Source organism: Cervus elaphus, chromosome 3 (genome assembly GCF_910594005.1).
Source record: "Cervus elaphus chromosome 3, mCerEla1.1, whole genome shotgun sequence".
Taxonomy (NCBI): Eukaryota; Metazoa; Chordata; class Mammalia; order Artiodactyla; family Cervidae; genus Cervus; species Cervus elaphus.
In genome coordinates, this window is record NC_057817.1 from 45,744,490 (window position 1) to 45,764,423 (window position 19,934).

General features: G+C 40.9%; 1 protein-coding gene and 1 non-coding gene across 8 annotated transcripts in view; both read left to right on the forward strand.

The window, feature by feature from the left end:
• Window positions 1-19,934, forward strand: part of GRIP1 (glutamate receptor interacting protein 1) — a 735,313-nt gene that overhangs the window by 631,134 nt on the left and 84,245 nt on the right. For all 7 annotated transcript variants that reach the window (XM_043887901.1, XM_043887884.1, XM_043887918.1 and 4 more), the window contains 3 exons: window positions 4,020-4,206; window positions 4,875-5,020; window positions 16,354-16,434. In XM_043887901.1, coding sequence (XP_043743836.1) covers window positions 4,020-4,206; window positions 4,875-5,020; window positions 16,354-16,434 — 414 coding nt within the window. The remainder of the gene's footprint in view (window positions 1-4,019; window positions 4,207-4,874; window positions 5,021-16,353; window positions 16,435-19,934) is intronic.
• Window positions 1,157-1,317, forward strand: LOC122686458. Its single transcript, XR_006338779.1, has one exon. It is a non-coding gene; the product is annotated as a U1 spliceosomal RNA (small nuclear RNA).

The following is a 19,934-nucleotide window of genomic DNA, read 5'->3' on the forward strand; positions in this document are numbered from 1 at the left end:
GTCTTTCTTTTATTCTTTGCTTGAACTTGGTATGGTCACGTTAGAGGTAAAGGTTTTCCCAAATAACTGATAATAAAAGTTTTATTGCCACTCTCACTATATTATGGTTTATTTCCACCACTTTATTTATGTCTTTATTTGGTGCCACCATTTACTACCCCTTTTCTAATACTTACGTTCCTATAGCAACCAGGCCATTTGTATGGATGGTGAATCATGGTAAAGTCACAGCAAATATAATAAAAATCTCTTAGCTGTATTGGTGATCAGTTGAAGCCAGAGCAAAACAGAAAAAAATTCTTACGTTTCTAATACAAAGGAAGGACATGGCCAGAAAAGAATGAAATTTTCTCACATAAATATTCAAACATTCTCTGTTATTGACCAAGGAGGAAAATACAGGAAGCCTGTTACAGCATGTTACAAGGATTAAAAGAGGAAAGTCATGTTTGTGTCACAAGGAAAATGTTAAGTGCCCCCAGCAGCGGCTTCCGGGAGTGTCACAAAGCCCTGGGAGGGTGGCAGAGCCATGTCACAGAGGGAACCCACTTGTCACCGCTTCCGTATTCTCACTGACCTTTCCCCCGCAGCATGAGCTGCCCCTTTTTCTGCCACAGAAGATCAAGGCCCCTCCCAGAAGCCCATCATCCCCTGTGATGGCGGGGCATGACTGAGCAGTGGATCTGGCTATTCCCCCCAGCTTCCTGCTCCGGTACACAGGGCCAGTGTAGACGCTTTCCTGTTTCCAGTCGGCCTGAATTGCAGCAAAGGGTAGACCTTAGAACACGTTCTCAGAATGATCTCTGCCTCTTCTGTGGTCATCCCTTACTGCTAGGGAGGGCGCCACTGAACAGAGCTGAAAGGAAGAGAATGAAACAACCTAACAATTTCTGTGCCTGCCACCAGCCCCTGAAAAGCAACCGGAATTCAAAGGCAGCTCATGGTAAGCTTTTAAAATGACCGTGCACAGAGCTCGCGAAGCTTAAGAGCTGCCCTACCCCTATCTGGAGGAGGGAACTGTTGGCCACTCCGACTGTCTCCTGAACTGGATCATGTGATATACAATGTGGACTCTAGTGTGGAACACTTTGGTGAGGTACAGGTCTTCAGTTACAGAATCCAATAATTGTAAGCACAGTATATGAATAAATCTTTGATAATTACCTTGCAGGGGAGATACCATGATCACGAAGGTGGTCTTCCCAGGGTGAGGCTTATCCATTGTAGTCCACATACACTGACCCCTGCAATTTCCCCAAATGAGGGAAAACCCACTGCATAATTTGTGATGGGGGACTGTGTTTGTGCTTTCCCTTTTAAAAAAAATGAATCTTTGAGGTCCATTTCTCTATATACTTTTCAAATGCTTTTTGTATCTGACAATAAATTTCACAGCTGTCTAAATTAAGGAGACATTTGGCAGATTTTTAAACTTCAGAGCTAAGAAGTCATCTCTGGCCTCCCATGACTTTGGCCCTTCCTTACAGTAGGAAGAACAAGGATTGACAAAAACACAGGGTGAACTCCTGCAAAAACCTCCAGAAAGGAGGGAGAAGAGGACAGAGCAGATGTAAATCCTGAACACAACCTTGGCACACACCCGTTAGCAGTGTTCAAACACAGCATGTCGGCAGTGTGGTCATGTCCATCTTCACTTGTGAGTGGAAACAGGCACGTCACAGACCAGAGCCAATACCTGGCAGGAGTGTTTGCTGCTTTGCTGCTGGAGAGAGAGAGAGTGCATTATACAGAAGTTTAAACTGCCAGGTTATGACTCAGAGATAACTTTTATTTTCTCCTGCTTTTTGACCACGTTAATGAAGCAGGATAATCAAACTCATCTTTTTCTCCTCCAAGTAATATTAGTTGTTGTTGTTGTTGTTTTTGGCCTATCGTCTTTAAATCTATAGTTTATCTTGTTTATCTCTGTTGGTCATTTTCAAGACTTTAATACGTGTGAGTAATCAGTGCATGCAATTTCCAATGAAAGTGTACTATTTCAAAGAACAGATTCTAGTACCTCAGCGGACTTTTCAGCTGCTGCTGCTGCTGCTAAGTCGCTTCAGTCGTGTCCGACTCTGCGACCCCATAGACGGCAGCCCACCAGGCTCTGCCGTCCCTGGGATTCTCGAGGCAAGAATACTGGAGTGGGTTGCCAGTGCTTTCTCTGGAGGACTTTGAGAGTTAATGGTAAAATCCTGGGTTATTTAATATAATCCTGTACTCTTCATAAAATTATAAAACCAATGTTTAATACATTTTTAATTCTAAATTAAATGTCCTCATAATTTCTACCATCTCAGCTTGCCTCCAGGTAGAGGTTATAGATTTAATGATAACCCATTTGAATTAATACTTATTTCTATTTTCAAAACCTTCTAGAAAATGAAATTCCTCAACTGTCTTCTGTTTCAGAAAAATATAGTGTGTCTTTTCCCTCAGAAAGTCTTTGCTATATCTAAACTAATCCCCCCATTACTATTAAATTGACCGATTCCTTCTTGATTCTTTCTTAGTGGAAATGGTAATCAGCTGACTTAACAATTCAAAAATGACTTTTAACTCCAATTGAGTAGTCCAAAAATCTATGCCAAATTGGGATGGTAAATGGAAAAAATATTAATGTGGACCTATAGAAAGTCCCATATAAAGTAAAGTATACCTGTTGAAGTCCAAAAATCTTCACTCAGAAGACAGAGTGCCGGTCATCTGCCCAAGGGTGATATTCTAATATTATATTCCCACCTGCTATGAATACTAACTGGGAAGAAATGCAGCCCTCCAGATTTTTACTGACATGTAATGGTATCTTCTACTGGTTTTGTGCCACCAATAACAAAATGTGTGATCTGGAGAGTACTCAGGGTACAGTTGATATTAACAAAGCCACACTAGAAAACACGATCTGAATTGATATTTGATAGTCTATGTGTTAGATCTTGGGACGGTAAGCCACCATCTGTAGAAAGATGAGGGTTGGAAGCTACTTTCACCCCCTAATGCAGGCCACTTTAGCCTCAGTGACATTAATCCTGCTGGGAAAGAACAGTGACAGTGCCTCTTAAGAAGAAGTAGATTTTCCTTACTCCTCATGGGAAAAGGATACATCTCACCATCCTCTGCAGTGTCAGCCTGAATGCTGGCATGATCCACGATAGAAAAATCGGGGTCCTGAAGGACCAGCATCTCATTCCTTAACTCAGCAGACCAGGGGCTGGTTCCAAAAAGGGAAATATTGATGTCATAGAACTGGATTTATCCCACATGGCTTTAGCCATGGAAATTCCAGGCACTGGAATTTCAGAGGGGAAAAGATCTGGTTCCGATCTTTAAGGAACTCAAGAGTCTAGTGAAGAGACAAGAAGGAATATAAAAAAACTGATAAATGCTGAAATAGGACCATGTATTAGAAAAGTGCAAATGTAGAAAGGTCATTTAAATGACTCCATCACGCCAAGCCAATGATAGATGAAGGTTGATGACTGACCAGTACATCCTTAGCACCTCAGGAGCCAGACTTAGATCAATTGTTTCTTCAAAGCTGAAGGTCAAGTTTTTTGTAAAAAGCTAGAATCTTAGGTACAAATGTCTAAAGTAGGGGGAAAAAGTTGGATCAGTTAGCCCAACCCCCTTTCTGCTAGATAGGAAGGAGATTAATGACTTAATCCCAAGGTCACCCAGCTGGTTTCTTAGTGGTTGAGCCAGGACTCAATCCCAGGGACCCTGACCCCAAGACCAAGCTCTACCTACAGTTGCCACAGCTGTCCTTGATATTAGGGGTCCATGTGAGGAGGGGGCTACACTGATGCTATCTATGACTTAGATGTGACAGATATTGGGAGATTCATTTACCTCATTCAGCTCTAGTTAAACTTTTGCTTAAAGACCAAAACCTCATGTCCCACCATTAACAGTGAGCTTTTTTTTTTTCAGAGACGTGATCTGTTTCAGAAACACTGGCCTTCCTGGTGCCTGTTCCAGTTTAAAGTCATTTCTGCTGTGTGTGTTTCTTCCTCTAGTGTCGTTAGCCTCTAGCACCGTGGGCTTGGCTGGGCAGGTTGTTCACACAGAAACCACAGAGGTTGTGCTGACCGCGGATCCTGTCACAGGATTTGGGATTCAACTGCAGGGCAGTGTGTTTGCTACAGAGACCCTCTCCTCTCCACCTCTGATTTCCTATATTGAAGCTGACAGCCCAGCCGAGAGGTGAGATCCTTTCTTTCACGGCATCGTTTTCTGCCCTGCATTTCTTGCTAGCTGTCTTTGACTGACTAATAAATTATGGAACAGTGCTCAATGCAGGAAATGCAAGACGGGATGCACTCTCTGTTCTGACAATAAAATTTTATGTTCTTGATCAGGTTTGAGAAAAATAGCGAGCCTGGGTGGGGCCTTTAGCAGATTTTTGTCCATCGGGGACTAGAGGCTAAATTAATTAAAAAGGAAAAAAACCCATTACAAAAACCAAAATCTCTGAAGTCAAAACTTCATGATAACTTCTTTGCCATGGGGGAATGCACATTCATCATTACTGTATATTGGTTCACATCAGATTATAATAATATCATGGTGCTAAATTATTCATTACTTCCCTGGGATGTTTTCCTTTGTTCACATTGGTAGCCATGAAATACAAGAATGTAGGACTTGCATATAACTGATCACTTTGCTATATACCTGAAAGTAACACAGTACAGTAAATCAACTGTGTTTTTACGTAGAAAAAAAGATTGTAGGACATTGCAGTTGACCTAATAGGATGCCCCACAGCATTGAATAAAAAGAACAAATGCTATATTGAAAGGATCTTGGCAATGTCAACTTGAAAATCATTTACTCTGTCTACAACCTGTAATGTCTGGTTCTAAATTTAGATGTGGGGTGCTTCAGATTGGAGACAGAGTACTGGCCATTAATGGAATTCCAACTGAAGACAGCACGTTTGAGGAAGCCAATCAGCTCCTCCGAGACTCTTCAATCACAAGCAAGGTCACACTGGAAATTGAGTTTGATGTTGCAGGTATGATCATATAATCTCAAGTCAGCTGCATAGTTGGAAGTGGACTGCATGTGAATTAGGTGGACTATATGGCAGAGAATGTGGGAGGAATGATCATTTTTTATATACCAAATGTGTTTTTGTTTAGGAGGTTTGGGGTGTCATTTTGAATTGTGCATTGCTTTTGTATTATTCATTAAAATGTCACCACAAGAACAATTGAAAATCAATGTGACAAAATGAATAAGTAATAGCCTCTGTAAAGGTGATAAAAAAAAATCATGTAGCCTGTATTCTTCCTGACTTTTCCCATATATGCTAGAGAAACCATAGTCTTCAGTCATGAGGACAGGAAATGCCTCTCTTTGACTCTTCCTACTGCAAAAAAAAAATTGAAGGTTCTGTAGGGAACAATGAAAATTCAATTAGATGAATTTATGTAGGACAAGTAGGTAAATATTTGGTCTCTGGTGTTAAAGAGAAGTTATGACCAGACACTTGTTAAAAATGACAAAGAAGTCTTTATTCAAGACTATTTCTGTAGTCATCAAAACTTGCCATAGGAAAGAGAGGATGAACTTAACATCAAAAACAGCAAGGGTTTATGTTTAGTCATGGAGGAGGTGTTTGTCAGTAGCTAAAGCTTCCCTGGTGACTCAGATGGTAAAATGTCTGCCTGCAATGTGGAAGACCCGGGTTCGATCCCTGGGTTGGGAAGATCTCCTGGAGAAGGAAATGGCAACCCACTCTAGTATTCTTGCCTGGAGAATCCCATGGATGGAGGAGCCTGGTAGGCTACAGTCCATGGAGTCGCAAAGAGTCGGACACGACTGAGCGACTTCCCTCACGCACTCACTCAATAGGTATACAGGTTTTAGAGGTAGGTGCTAGTTCTCATTTAAGAAATTTGTCTTCTCTTAGTGAAGTGTTAATACTATCTCACAGACCTAATTAGCAATCAATAAAGATATGCCTTTGGGCATAGGGATCATTATGCCAACAAATATTTTCTGAATGGTTATCATAGACCAGTTATTCTACTATACAACAGAGATGCAGCAGCAGATGGGAAAGGCAAACAGCAGTATAGAAGTTAATTTTTTAAAAAATAAATTTAGTTGGCAGTCATACTCTGAGGGAAATAAAGCAGAATGGGAGTTAGAGAATGACTGTAGGGGGTTTATTTTCATAGGGTGACTCTCTAAGGAAGAGACATCTGAGCAGAGATTTAAAGATTGAGAAGGAGCAACAAGAACATTGTAGGCAGAAGGAGCAGCCAGTGTAAAAACCTGAGCCAGAATAATAACCTCGGTGGACAGGAGCAATAGCAGAAGGAAAAAAAAAGGCTCATGCTGGAGCATATAAGGGAGTTGGGGATAGGAATCAGATTTGGTTTTGGAGGTGGGGTAGAAGAGGTTGGAAGGGGCCAAGTAAAAGTGCCCTGGTAAACTTTTAGATTATATTCCAAGTGTAATAAAGTTGTGGAGCATTTTATGGAGGGGAGTGAGATAACCTGATGGATGTTTTGGAGAGATCTTTATGAAGTGCAGCGGGGACAGTAGCAAAATCAGAACAAACAAGATTTAGTCATTGAACAGGTAAGGAATGATGGTGGCTTGGACAGCATCCTAGGTGGTAGTGCTAGATATGGTGATAGAAAGTAGAATTTAGGACGTGGCTTGAAGCAGAGCTTGCATAACTTCCTTATGGATCAGATATGGAAGATGAGGAAAAGGGAAGATCCTAATGATTCTGAGTTATGAGGGTGAACGGTTGAGTAGATAATGATTTTTTTAAACTGAGAAGACTTGAAGCATAGAAGTTTGGGGATTACAAAGAGAGTTCTAGTTTAAACATGAGTAGGCAAATCCTACTCATCCTAGTGGCGGAAAGAGAACAAGCCCATCCATTAGTTACTCAAAAGACAGCATAAACCAGTTACTAAGTGCCAGGCACTGTGCTATGTTCAGATCATTGAAAGAAATAATTGAAAGGCTCGACATAGTCAAGGACCTTGTAGCCAGTTAGACATGAGAAAGAACTGCAGAAAGATAAGAACAGACTTGCTAGAAGTGTTTTGCCACTGGGGTGCAGAAGGAAGTGCCCAGAGACTGCAGGCTATACCTCCCAGAGCCTAGGATTGGGGTCTGTGCTAAAGAGCAGAGCAAAGGAGTGACCAAAACAGTGGTGATGGTTAAAGTCATTGGAATAAAGGACACCCCTAAGGAAAGAGCAGTGATAAGAAGGGGACTGAGGTGGGAATTCTGTCTGAGGAATACTGAGATTTAAAGGGCAAGGATGCTAGTGAAGGAGGTGATGAAAATGATATAGGAGAAGTAAGAGGAGAACCAAAAATGTTGGCATTTTGGAAACCAAAGCAAGAGTTTCAAGGCAAAAGTCATGGTTGATAGCATAAAAAGGCTATAGAGAGCTCAAGCAATAGAGGCAAGAAAGAAAGTGTCCACTGGGTTCGGCAAGTAGGAAGAAAGTCATGGCAGAGAAGTTTCAAGGGATTAGGGGACAGAAGTCAGATTGCAGGGAGCTGCGGGGTGAGGAAAGAAAGGGTAGAGAAGTACAGACAAGCTACGCTTGTTGTCTGCCAAGAAAGTGGGTTTTGGAAGACGGATTGGCCGGACAAATGCAGTAAATAGATGAAAAGGACAGGAGGCCATTGTGGGCTCATCTTTTCATTTAGTTACGTACTTTGTGCTCGAGTTTATACTGTCTTATCTTCTAATCAGTGGTTCTCAATCAAGATCAGTTTTGCCCCAGGGGACATTTGGCAACATCAAGGGATTTAGCTGTAGGGACTGGGCTTCCCTTGTGGCTCAGCTTTTTTTTTTTTTTTTTTTTTTTTGTGGCTCACCTTTGTAAAGAATCTGCCTGAAATGCAGGAGGAGAGCTGGGTTTGATCCCTGGGTTGGGAAGATCCCCTGGAGAAGGGAATGGCAACCCACTCCAGGATTCTAGCCTGGAGACTTGTATAGTCCATGGGGTCGCAAAGAGTCAGACACGACTGAGCGACTTTCACTTCACTACTTCCCTGTCAGTCCAGTGGTTAAGAATCTACACTTCCATTGAAGAAGGCATGGGTTCAGTCCTGGTCGGGGGCTGAGATCCCACATGTCATGCAGTGCAGCGAAAAAGTAAAAAATAGATTAAAAAAAAAAAAGACATTTAGCTGTAGATGAAAGGAGATAGAAGGGATTCCAGGTTCAGATGGGTGTTATTTTGTTTTGTTAAGATTGGAGAGATTTGAGCATGTTTGGGGCCCAAAATAAGTGAGAGAAAAAAGAGATAATTGGTAGTTACGAGTTTCCAAAGGGATGAGAAGGGAAGTTATCCAGAGCATAGGTAGGTAATTCGTCTAAGGCAGAATGTAGAAGACCTTTGCCTAGGAGTGTGAAGAGAAGGATGTGAGAATATAATTACATTTTAGCTGTGCTTAGGAAGATCATGTAAGAACTGTCAAGCAAGGGTGAAAGGGTCAGCACCTTCGGGAGCTGAAAAGAATGATGAAGGTTCAAAATAGCTAATGGGGAAATGAATAAGATAACCAACCAGATTCATGTAAAGGGCTTTTCAAGCTGGGTGGTAGACCAAGCAGAATCCAGAAGCTCTCAGTCTATATAGCAACATCAGTCTTTGTGGTCAAGCTCAGCTGCTCAAGAATAAAAACAAGATAGTAGATGATTATGTTGATCCAGAGACTAAAATTTCCAGGGAAGCTTCAAAGAAGGAGCACGTAACTCACAGAGGTTCCAGTCATCGCAGGAAGAGCAGAGAGAGAATTATGGTAATCACATGAAAATTGATCATGATATTTATCAAATGCTTACTCTATGGCTTGTTACTTTCCTGTGTGTGCATTAGCTCATAGTCCTTAAAACAGCCATGGAGAAGGTTACTATTGGGTTGGCCAAAAAATTTGTTTGAGTTTTTGTTCCATCTTATAGAAAAAATCCAAATGAACTTTTTGGCCACGTGAATATTCCTACATCCCCAGGAAACAGAGGCTCACGTTAATGGTGGGGCTGGGATTTTAACACAGGCGGTGCGGCTCCAAAGGCCACCTTCTAAGCACTACATATACTGCTTGTGCTTGAGAGAATGTATAATAGGTTAGAGAGGCACGGAAATCAATATAGGATCAGCATGAAAGACCAGACAGAAAGGGAGCAGCTAAGGAATTAGGAGTCTTCAGGGAGAAGACAGTGGGGGAGTGAGAGAAAGGGGATGTGACAGCTAACAGCTGGGAGACTGAGGTCAAATGGCATATTAGAGTTTAGGATTTCAGACGTAAAGTAAAGTTCCAGGGTAGTGAGTTGCTAAAGCAAAGCAGAATGGAGGCAGTTATTCAACCCAGAGGTCTGGGTGTCGGGCATGCAGTGTGATGGGAGGAGCACTACTTGGTGAAATCTCTCAGAAGGAGAGCAGGACTCAGAATGAGGAAGGCGTGTGAACTGGCTGCCCCTGACACCCAAACAATCCCATCAAAGAATCTCTGCAGTTGCTGTTCTTCTGCCTGGGCAGCTCTTCCCCAGCATGTTTGGGTGGTTTGTTCACTTCACTTAGATCTTTGCTGAAACATCAATTGCTCAAAGAAGCCTTCCACAACATTTATCACTCAGTCCCCTTGCCCAGATTTATAGCTCTGCTTAGTCCTTCTCATACCCTGATGTTATGTCGTATACATAGCATACTTATTGTTATGTTGTATACAAGGAGATCCAACCAGTCCATCCTAAAGGAGATCAGTCCTGGGTGTTCACTGGAAGGACTGATGCTGAAGCTGAAATTCCAATACTTTGGCCACCTCATGCGAAGAGTTGACTCCTTGGAAAAGACCCCGATGCTGGGAGGGATTGGGGGCAGGAGGAGAAGGGGACAACAGAGGATGAGATAGCTGGATGGCATCACCGACTCGATGGACATGAGTTTGAATAAACTCTGGGAGTTGGTGATGGACAGGGAGGCCTGGCGTGCTGCAATTCATGGGGTCGCAGAGTCGGACACGACTGAGCGACTGAACTGAACTGAACTGAACTGATACAGGTATTATTGTTTTTTGTCTTCTCCAGTAGAAATATCTGTGATGTCTGAGACTTTGTGCCTTTTGTTCAAGAATGTACCACAGCACGCAAAATAGTGCTTGGAATTCAGGAAGCTCTCGGCCAATATTTGGTCGATGAATGAATGAAGTACAGTTGGCTCTCCTGAGGGACTAGGATCAGAAACTTCAATTTGCACCAAGAATTGATTTCATATCCACTGCATCTCTGAGGTTCCTGCGCTCTCTGTTTCTTCATGTCTGCTCCCTTTGTACAAGTTTCCTCTGATTTTCTCAAGTTTTTTCTGATTGTACATAATTGCCTCATCCTTGCTAACGTGCCCAGCCAGAACCAGCCAGTTTTAATTTCTAATTCCCAAGAGAGAGCATCTATTGGTGCAGCCTAGGTATAGCATCTTCCCTTTCTTGTCCATAGTGGCCAACAGTCAGTAAAAGACCTTGTAAGGATCAGTCAGATACACTGAGGATCTAGTTTTCAAATAAGGCTGCCCAGTGGCCCCAAAATGTATTTACTGTAATCATAGAACATTTATGATGGGAAAACTATTATAATCCAATACCTTCATTTATTTGTGAAGGGAAAATTGAGATTCAAGGGTGGAAACTCAAGGTCATAGAGCAAAGTGAATGTTAGGTAGATCCTAGGTCGGTTGACTTGCACCTGTCTTTTTCTATATCATATTACACTGCCTCTTCAAAGAGATATTAAGATTCCCAGCATGAAAGAGCAGGATTTCTGAGCTTCTGCCCTACTGACATTGTCTGTTGAATGGAGATGCTTATCCTGTGCACTGTGGGATGTTGAGCAGCACCTACTCACTACATTCCAGCAGTGGAATGGCCAGCACAATTGACTTTCTCCATAGCAGTATCCACTAAGTATTTACTTGTGCTATACATGTGTCTTTATTTTATGTGTATCCTCAATATTTGTTCATTATTTATTTAATCCATTATATATATTTGTCTAATCCATTATATATATAATGTTTATATAAATATAAGTATATATATGTTAATTAAAGTATTTAGGTCTTAGGTTTAAGCTCCTAAAAAACAGGAACTATGAATATTCATTGGAAGGACTGATGCTGAAGCTGAAGCTCCAGTACTTAGGCCACCTGGTGCAAAGAGCTGACTCACTGGAAAAGACCCTGATGCTGGGAAAGACTGAAGGCAAAAGGAGAAGGGAGTGGCAGAAGATGAGATGGTTGGATGGCATCACCAACTCAATGGACATGAATTTGAGCAAACTCCAGAAGATAATGGAGGACAGAGGAGCCTAATGTTCTGCAGTCCTTGGAGAGGCTAAGAGTCTGACAGTGACTGAACAACTATTAAACCCACTTTGCTTAATTCCAACTTGCTGACTATGGGACTGGAAAAATGGACCTAAGGCCATCTCCCCTGTCCTCCATTGTCCTAGAAATCAACCCACTTCAAATGAATAGAAATGATATAAAATAGGGCCAGGAAAAATATTTTTCCATCTTTTCATTCCCTCCTCCATTGCTCATGGCAGACATCACTAGTTGATTTCTATTGAGTCTAGACACAGCATCAGAACCTCAATAAAACACTCTAATTACTCATTACCAATCTACTGGTATATATTGAAACTGCTGGAATCCAGATAATCTTTTTTAGCCAGTTGAGAACTTGAATAATTGTAAGATATCACTGCATGAGATATGAGCTATTTCAAGACTGCCCTGCCCTTTGGATTCACTTCTGATTGTTTGGATGTGAACCACCATCCATATCCAGTTCTTCCTCAGATATACACCCAGATACTAATTCCCAAACTATTAGATCTCAGAGATTACCTATGTCTACTTTATAAACATCCTAAGTGACGCAGACAGTGGTTAAAAATCTTGCTTGTCAGTACACTTTTGCCTAAATCTGTCTCTTTACATGGGCACCACCATCCAAAGAAATTGTAGTAACATTAAAGGAATTTTTCTTATGCTAAAGTTGTTTATAATCCCATCACTCTAATAAACAGAAAATTTTTATATGTCTTTACCAAAGTCCTTTACAGTACATATAATTTTGTAAAGCTATAATCATATGCACAATTTACAGTTTGCCTTTTTCAGTACTATCTTTTAAAAACCAGTGTACAATATCATGAATTCTGAAGTTTCTACTTTAATGCTGAAATTATTTTGTTGGAAAAAATACAGCTTTGTCTTTGAAAGAAGCCTCAACGAAAAATTCTATCAAATGATGTTTGCCGTCATTACTAGAGTCCCAGTGTTTTTCGCTGAGTGAGAGGGAGTTAAACATTCACATTTATCCACCTTATAGTCCCTTTATTTTTTCAAATCTCACAAGGTGTCCAGGTTGATGAATTATGATGTGGTGGTTATCTTACTGTGCCAAGAATGAACGCTTCAGGCGGAAAAAGCAGACCAATTGGAAAGAAGGAGGCCTTTGTTTACCCAAATGTGTTTTTAATTACAGTATTAACAAAGATAAAGCAAAACCAGGGAAGCACAAAATAACCACATGGGAGTCTAAGAAAATAAACATCCTGTTTACTTATTCTAAACCTATTGTTTCTCCACGTACTAGCTCTTTTTCTTCTTTATTAGCGTTTCCTTAAGAAACCCCAAATTAAATGTGCTTTCACTTTAACAGCCAAATAATTGTATGGGGGGGAAAATTACCGAATAGAAAATAAATCATGTTGACATTTAAAGATTAAAATGAAGCCACAGCTTGATCAAAGAGATTCATTTGTTGATATTTGTTCATCATTATAAATATTTCAAATCTTATGTAGTCAAAAGTCATCTATTATTGTTTTCCAGGAAGTGATAATGTCTCCTCCTATGTCATTAACAATATTATTCTTGATCAAGTTTCCCTGCATTAAAAATTTAAAGCGAAATGTCGCTATAGTAACTAATTTAGATCTGTGTTTTTCACCCTTATGAATTAAAGACTCACTGTATAGCATCTTGGGCAAGATGTCATAGACCTACATGGACACATATATACAAACAATATATTTCCCACCCCTTTCACAGAACAGAGACATCACTTTGCCAACAAAGGTCCATACAGTCACAGCTGTGGTTTTTCCAGTAGTCATGTATGGATGTACATGAAGAGTTGGACCATAAAGAAGGCTGAGTGGCAAAGAATTGATGCTTTTGAACTGTGGTGCTGGAGAAGACTCTTGAGAGTTCCTTGGATTACAAGGAGATCAAACCAGACAATCCTGAAGGAAATCAATTCTGAATATTCATTGGAAGGATTGATGCTGAAGCTAAAGCTCCAGTACTTTGGTCACCTGATGCAGAGAGCCAACTCACTGGAAAAGACCCTGGTGCTGGGAAAGATTGAGGGCAAAAGGAGAAGGGGATGGCAGAGGGTGAGATGGTTAGATAGCTTCACTAACTCAGTGGACATGAATTTGAGCAAACTCTGGAAGATATTGAAGGACGGGAAGCCCAGTGTGCTGCAGTCCGTGGGGTCGCAAGGAATCAGATACAACTTAATGACTGAACAACAACCCCTTTCACAGAGAATGTTTTCATGAAACCAGCAACACTAAAACAAACACACATGAAATGAGTTCTATAAATAGTGATGCTGTTTGTTCCTCTTAAGCTTCTAGGACATTTACTTGTGAACCACTTGGTGTACTTTATCCAAGTAATAGAATAATCTATTCCTGTTACACTCATGAACACTTAGGTGGGGACTGTCTGTTTGGCTCCCATCCTGTTTCCTCTACTGGATCAACATGTTCATAAGAGATCTTTCAGTTGCAAGTCACAGAAAATGCACACAAGCTAATTTAGACTGAAAAAGGTGTTTCCTAGAAGCATACAGGTGTTTCACAGCCTTTGAGGACAAGGAATATAGGCAGTCCCAGAGAGGGCTAGAACCAGGAGCTGTCGAGGCCAACCACTGGCTCTCTCTAAGACCTTACACATCTCCTCAAGTACATTTGTTTCTTTCTTCTTCTTCCAATAGCAGCCTGGCTATTGGGGCATTTGGTCTAAATGAACTTCTTCCAAATGCCCTCTTTGCCCCCAGTCTGCATGCTAATTCCAGATTCTTAAACTTTCTCCTTTGGTGGTGGGAAGAAGATAACAATTAGCCTTCACAGAGACTCAAGAAAGTGATGAAAGGAAGAGATTGAGAAATCTTTTAGAAATAAATATTGATGATACTTGTAGCACCCAAAGTAAGAGAGTAAAGCACACCTCAATGGTTACTATCGATACTTAACTGCGTTTCTCTTTTTCTGCCCCTGTATATTCAAATTAGTGAGTCATCTTGAAATCTACAGGCTTCCCTGGTGGCTCAGGCGGTACGGAATATCCTGCAGTGCAGGAGACCTGGGTTCAGTCCCTGGGTTGGGAAGATCCCCTGGAGAACGGAACGACTACCCACTCCAGTGTTCTGGCCTGGAGAATTCCATGGACTATACAGTCCATGGGGTCACAAAGAATTGGACACAGCTGAACAACTTTCACTTTTTGGAAATCTACTGTAGGAAATAAATCATTTTATCTACCTCAGATGGGACATGGGAAGGATACAAATTCCTCTTGAATAAATAAGCAAATAAATGTATGTTGTTCCTTCCTGGCATCTCTTAGTAGAGTCTTCATTGAGGACAACAGCAAGGCCAAAGATAGGAGATCAGGGTCTCTGCCACTTACCCAGCCACAGCTGACCCACCAGAAGCATTAAGAAGAGAGGGAGGAAGTAGGAGAAGGCAACAGATTCCCTCAGGTGCTGCCTGGGAAGTGAGGAAAGAGCTGGGAGGAGAGGAAGGGCCCAGAAAGGGCAGGCTTGCCTCTGTCAAGTGGCCCCAGCTGAAACTGACCAGGGCTGTTTGGGGAACCTTCTTCACACATGAATTTCTAGAAGCCCAGAGGGCCCAGAGAAATCAAAATGTTACTATCTTCTCCAGTTTGTCTATGGTGATTATTCTGAGTGGGAAGATCAGGTTCTTGTAAAAGGTTTACTTTGTGCTCAGCATTCAGTCCAGTTGGTTGTGGTCAAGACCATTCTGGTTGTGAGATATTTTGAATATCAATCCTACTACTGCACCTTTAAGTGTTCTTTTTACCCACTGACCTTACAAATTCAGGTACCTCCCACCTCCTCCATGTCAACGGCCATCACAGCTAACTGAAGTCTTGAAATCTATTACTGCCAGCCATGAATGGAAAAACAAACAAGAAACCTGCTGAATAATTATTGTTGTTCACTCACTAAGTCATGTCCAACTCTTTGTGACCCCATGAACTGCAGCACATCAAGCTTCCCTGTCCTTCACTATCTCTCAGAGTCTGCTCAAACTCATGTCCATTGAGTCAGTGATGCTATACAACTATCTCATCTTCTGTCTCCCCCTTCTCCTCTTGCCCTCAATCTTTCCCAGCATCAAGGTCTTTTCCAACAAGTTGGCTGTTCACATCAGGCAACCAAAGTATTGGAGCTTCAGCTTTAGCACCAGTCCTTCCAATGAATATTCAGGGTTGATTTCCTTTAGGACTGATTGACTGGTTTGATCTCCTTGCTGTCCAAGGGACACTCTTCTCCAACACCATGATTCAAAAGCATCAATTCTTCGGCACTCCACCTTTTTCATGGTCCAGCTGTCACATCAGTACATGAACTACTGGAAAAACCACAGTTTTGACTATAGTGACTTATGTCGGCAAAGTGATATCTCTGCTTTGTAATATGCTATATAGGTTTGTCATGGCTTTTCTTCCAAGGAGCAAGCATGTCTTAATTTCATGGCTGCCATCACCATCTGCAGTGATTTTGGAGCCCAAGGAAAGAAAATCTGCTGAATAATAAAGTCTGGAAAAAACAAAGTTGGGGAAAAAAGAGTGTGACTACTTTCGGTCCTTCAACTTTACTATACCTAAGAATTACCTGGAGAATATGTTTGACCTATAGATTTCTAGTCTTTATCTTCAGCAATTCTGATTCCATAGATCGGGGATGTTTCAGAAATCTATATTTTTAACTTGCATCCTAGGTAAATTTGATGGAGATGCTATCTGAATCACACTTAAGAGATACTGAACTCAACTGTTACTGTGAATTACACACAGTTGCCTGTGGGTAGGATGTCTGTTCTTTACCAGAAGCTTAGTTTATCAGGATTTTACATCAGTTTTCACAGCGTTAACTACGGATGATGACGATACAAGTATTCCTGATGCCTTATCATTGATTGGGGCTCCGTTCTTCCTCATCTTCTATAAATACCTTCTTTCTTGTTTTGAAATTACAGAGTCTGTCATCCCCAGTAGTGGAACATTTCACGTAAAGCTCCCTAAGAAACACAATGTGGAACTTGGAATAACCATAAGTTGTAAGTAGAAGTGACTTTTTTTTTTTAATTCAGAATGTCAAGGAGACTAGAAAGTTGGGTGTGGCCAGTGTCTTAAGTGTCATTGCCAAGTTTCACCTACTGATATAAAAGCATGGAGCCAGTCTCTCACTCGCCAGCACTTAATAGCCGTGTGGATGGGGCAAGTTACTGGGTTTCTACAGTCTTAGGTTTCTTCACCTGTTAAATGGAAATAAGGATATCTGCAAAATATCCTCATTTTGTAAATTATTCAAAGTATTAAATAAAATAACATATTTATATACCCAGTATAGCCCCTGGCAAACAATAAATACCCAATAATATGTGACTCACACACCCCACATGAATCATTAGATGAGCATATGAAGGCATGGAGGCTCTCTATATTTTAGTGTATCGCAGATTGTTTTCACAATAATTTGTTGAGACTATCTTCCCATCTGTTCACTATGCATCTGTAATCCATTTGCAAGAATAAAATCATGTCTTTCTCTTCAGTAACTTCCTGAATTCCTCCATGGCACAAGGTGCCTAGGTAACCAAGCCAAAAAGAAAAGCAAAACATATAAATGTGTTTAATTCCCTCTTTTTCTCAGATTCTAGATTTATAACTACTTTGGTAAAACAACTTAGAAAATTTCAGCCCCACTGGAATTCCATAGAATGGAAATTGATGTTTCTGTGCTTTTAATATCCATAAGCTAAGTTCATCCATAAATGCTCCAAGAAAATGAAGGAAATGATTAATTCATGAAAACCAAAGGAGACTTAGAAGCAACAACTGTGACCAAGGGGTGTTCCTACTGGAGACAGTGATGAGGCTAAATAAAGGTGCCTCACTATGCTCTGTCAGATAGCATTTACATCAGTGGCTAAGGCAAAAATAAAGAGTTCTCAAATAGTCATATGAAATAGGATCTGTCCAATTCAATGCTAACAGTATAAATTTAACACTGAAAAGGAAGTCTTAATAACTGATAAATCACACATACCTAATGCACAAAGCACGAAAAATAGTGCTACTATGATACAGAGTCAGTGTTAAGAACAATAAGCCATACGTATGAGGGCCTATATCTCCCCCAGTCCCCTGAAATAGAGAGAAAAGTAGGACTGATGTATGTGATGTGTCTCTGTAGCATAAGCAGAAAGATGAAATAGGATTTCGGAGACTCCAGACCTGTTCTAGGTGCCGCTAAAGTCATTTATGCCTTTCCTTGGGTCGCTAACCCCTCAGTTTATTCATTACGAAGCCAAGATGGTATGCTGTTGTTCTGTCAACAGCTGTGCTTGCTGAGATTAAGAGAGAGTTCATCAGAATTTACTACTCTAAAAATACTTGGGGCTCTGGGTGGCTTTTGCCACCCCCATGTAAGTTTAACCCTGCTCTCATTTATTCTGTTTATTCCATTCCATTCGTTTAGTCCATCTAGTTAGCCATGAGAGTGGTACCCCTGGGAGCTGGGCAGTGCGTAGCTTGCTGTCTGCATGCTGAGGCCCTGCCTTCACCACGTTCTTTCCTCCCCTGCCTTCGTTCAGCAAAGACTCTGAGTGCTGAGGCCCAGGCTCTTTCGAGTCTTAGAAATGCTCACTACTGGTGCACATACAGAAGATACCTGTTCCTCGGAAGCTTCTGTTACCACATGTTTTAGCACACTGTTATTTTACTCTCAATTTTACTCTCAAATTTAACGTAAGAGAATGGTCTTTTTTAATGCAATAGATTCATTCTTCTTCTGAAGAGCAATTTTACTTATTTTTCCACTATGGTTTATCACAGGGTATTGAATATAGTGCCTGGTGCTGTACAGTAGGACCTTCTCGTTTATCCATTCTATATACAGTAGTTTGCACCTGCTAATCCCAAACTCCCCATCCATCCCTCCCCCAGCCCCCATTCCCCTTGGCAAGCACAAGTGTGTTCTCCACATCTTTGAGTCTGTTTCATGGATAAGTTCATTTATGTCATATTTTAGATTCCACATATGAGAGATATCATGTGGTATTTGTCTTTCTCTTTCTGACTTACTGCACTTAATATCATAATGTCTGGGTCCATCCATGTAGCTGCAGATGGCATTATTTTATTCTTATTTATGGCTGAGTAGTATTCCACTGTATATAATTTACCACATCCTCTTTGTCCATTCATCCATCAATGGACATTTAGGTTGTGTCCATGTCTTGGTTATTGTAAGCAGTGCTGCTCTGAACACAGGGGTATATCTTTTCGAATTAGAGTTTTGCCCAGATACATGCCCAGGAGTAGGATTTCAGGATCATGTGGCAACTTACAATAGATTTATTCTTAAAAATTAATATACATAAAATATAATTTAATGATAAAGGAGAGTATCCCTTTAAAAACTAATCCTGTGGTAAATTCTTTTTTTTAAGTCAATATTTTTCATGTTCAGTTTGTTTCAAGTGTGGCCATGTAGGCACAACTACAAAATATTTTATTCACATAGAGAATCATATAAAATTATGCTTTATGATAATGTTATATATGTACTAAGTATTACTTCTTCTAAAACTGATTTTAACACCAATCATGAAAACAACCCCCAAACCCACACAAGAACTTCCTGAATTTTAGCAGCTGTGAGCTAAAGCTATTCACGGCTAGCAGTGGTGAGCTAAAGCTATTCACGGAAGCTACAAGTCCTGTGCTATTCCTGGATGGAGAAATGATACGGAAGTTTGTCACACATGCCCGTCAGCCCTTCCAGAGCTCCAGCTCCATTTACACAACCAATCATCACCATCCTGAGTTTGTGCTTCCCTGTAGAAAATACTCAGATTTTGCCAGTTGAGAAAGCAGAATTTGCTAAAGGGAAAAACAGAATCCATTTCTTCGTTATGAAATAGCAAATTCCTGAGGTCTAGCACAGTCCCTGGCACATCCAAGGTGCTTGTTTCACTCCTGTCTTTGTTGAGGGGGTGAATGAGGAGTCTATCTGTACACAGTGTGGTTCTAACCCGTGTGCACTCCAGGATCTGAGCCTCTGAGGGAGATGAGGAATACAGATGTATATGCAAAAGCTACTGCATGAACTGAAGAAGCGAGACTGTAGAAAATGGTGACTAGCAAGGACTCAGAGCCCCGAGTGCCCCACTCTCCGACCCTCTTGACCTCTCTGAACTGAGTTTCTTTGTCTGTAACGTGGCGTAAACGTGGCGTACTCCTTACATTTTTTGTAGCTTTATTGTGAAGGTTAAATAAGTTGCTATATGTAAGGTGCCCAGAATACATTGTGAACCATAATGAATGTTCTTATTATAATAATCGATATTTCTTTTCCTCATAGAACCTCATGACATATTTTAAACAAATCACTACCTCACAAAATTTAGTGCCGATCATAATTATCCTACCTGAGGATAGGATAATCAAAGGACCCTCCTCTCATGCAGATACATAGGCACCATAGGAAAACTAAGGCACTCCAGGGGTTCTCTGGTGTTTCTCACTATTTTGATACAAAGTGTTCTTTCTG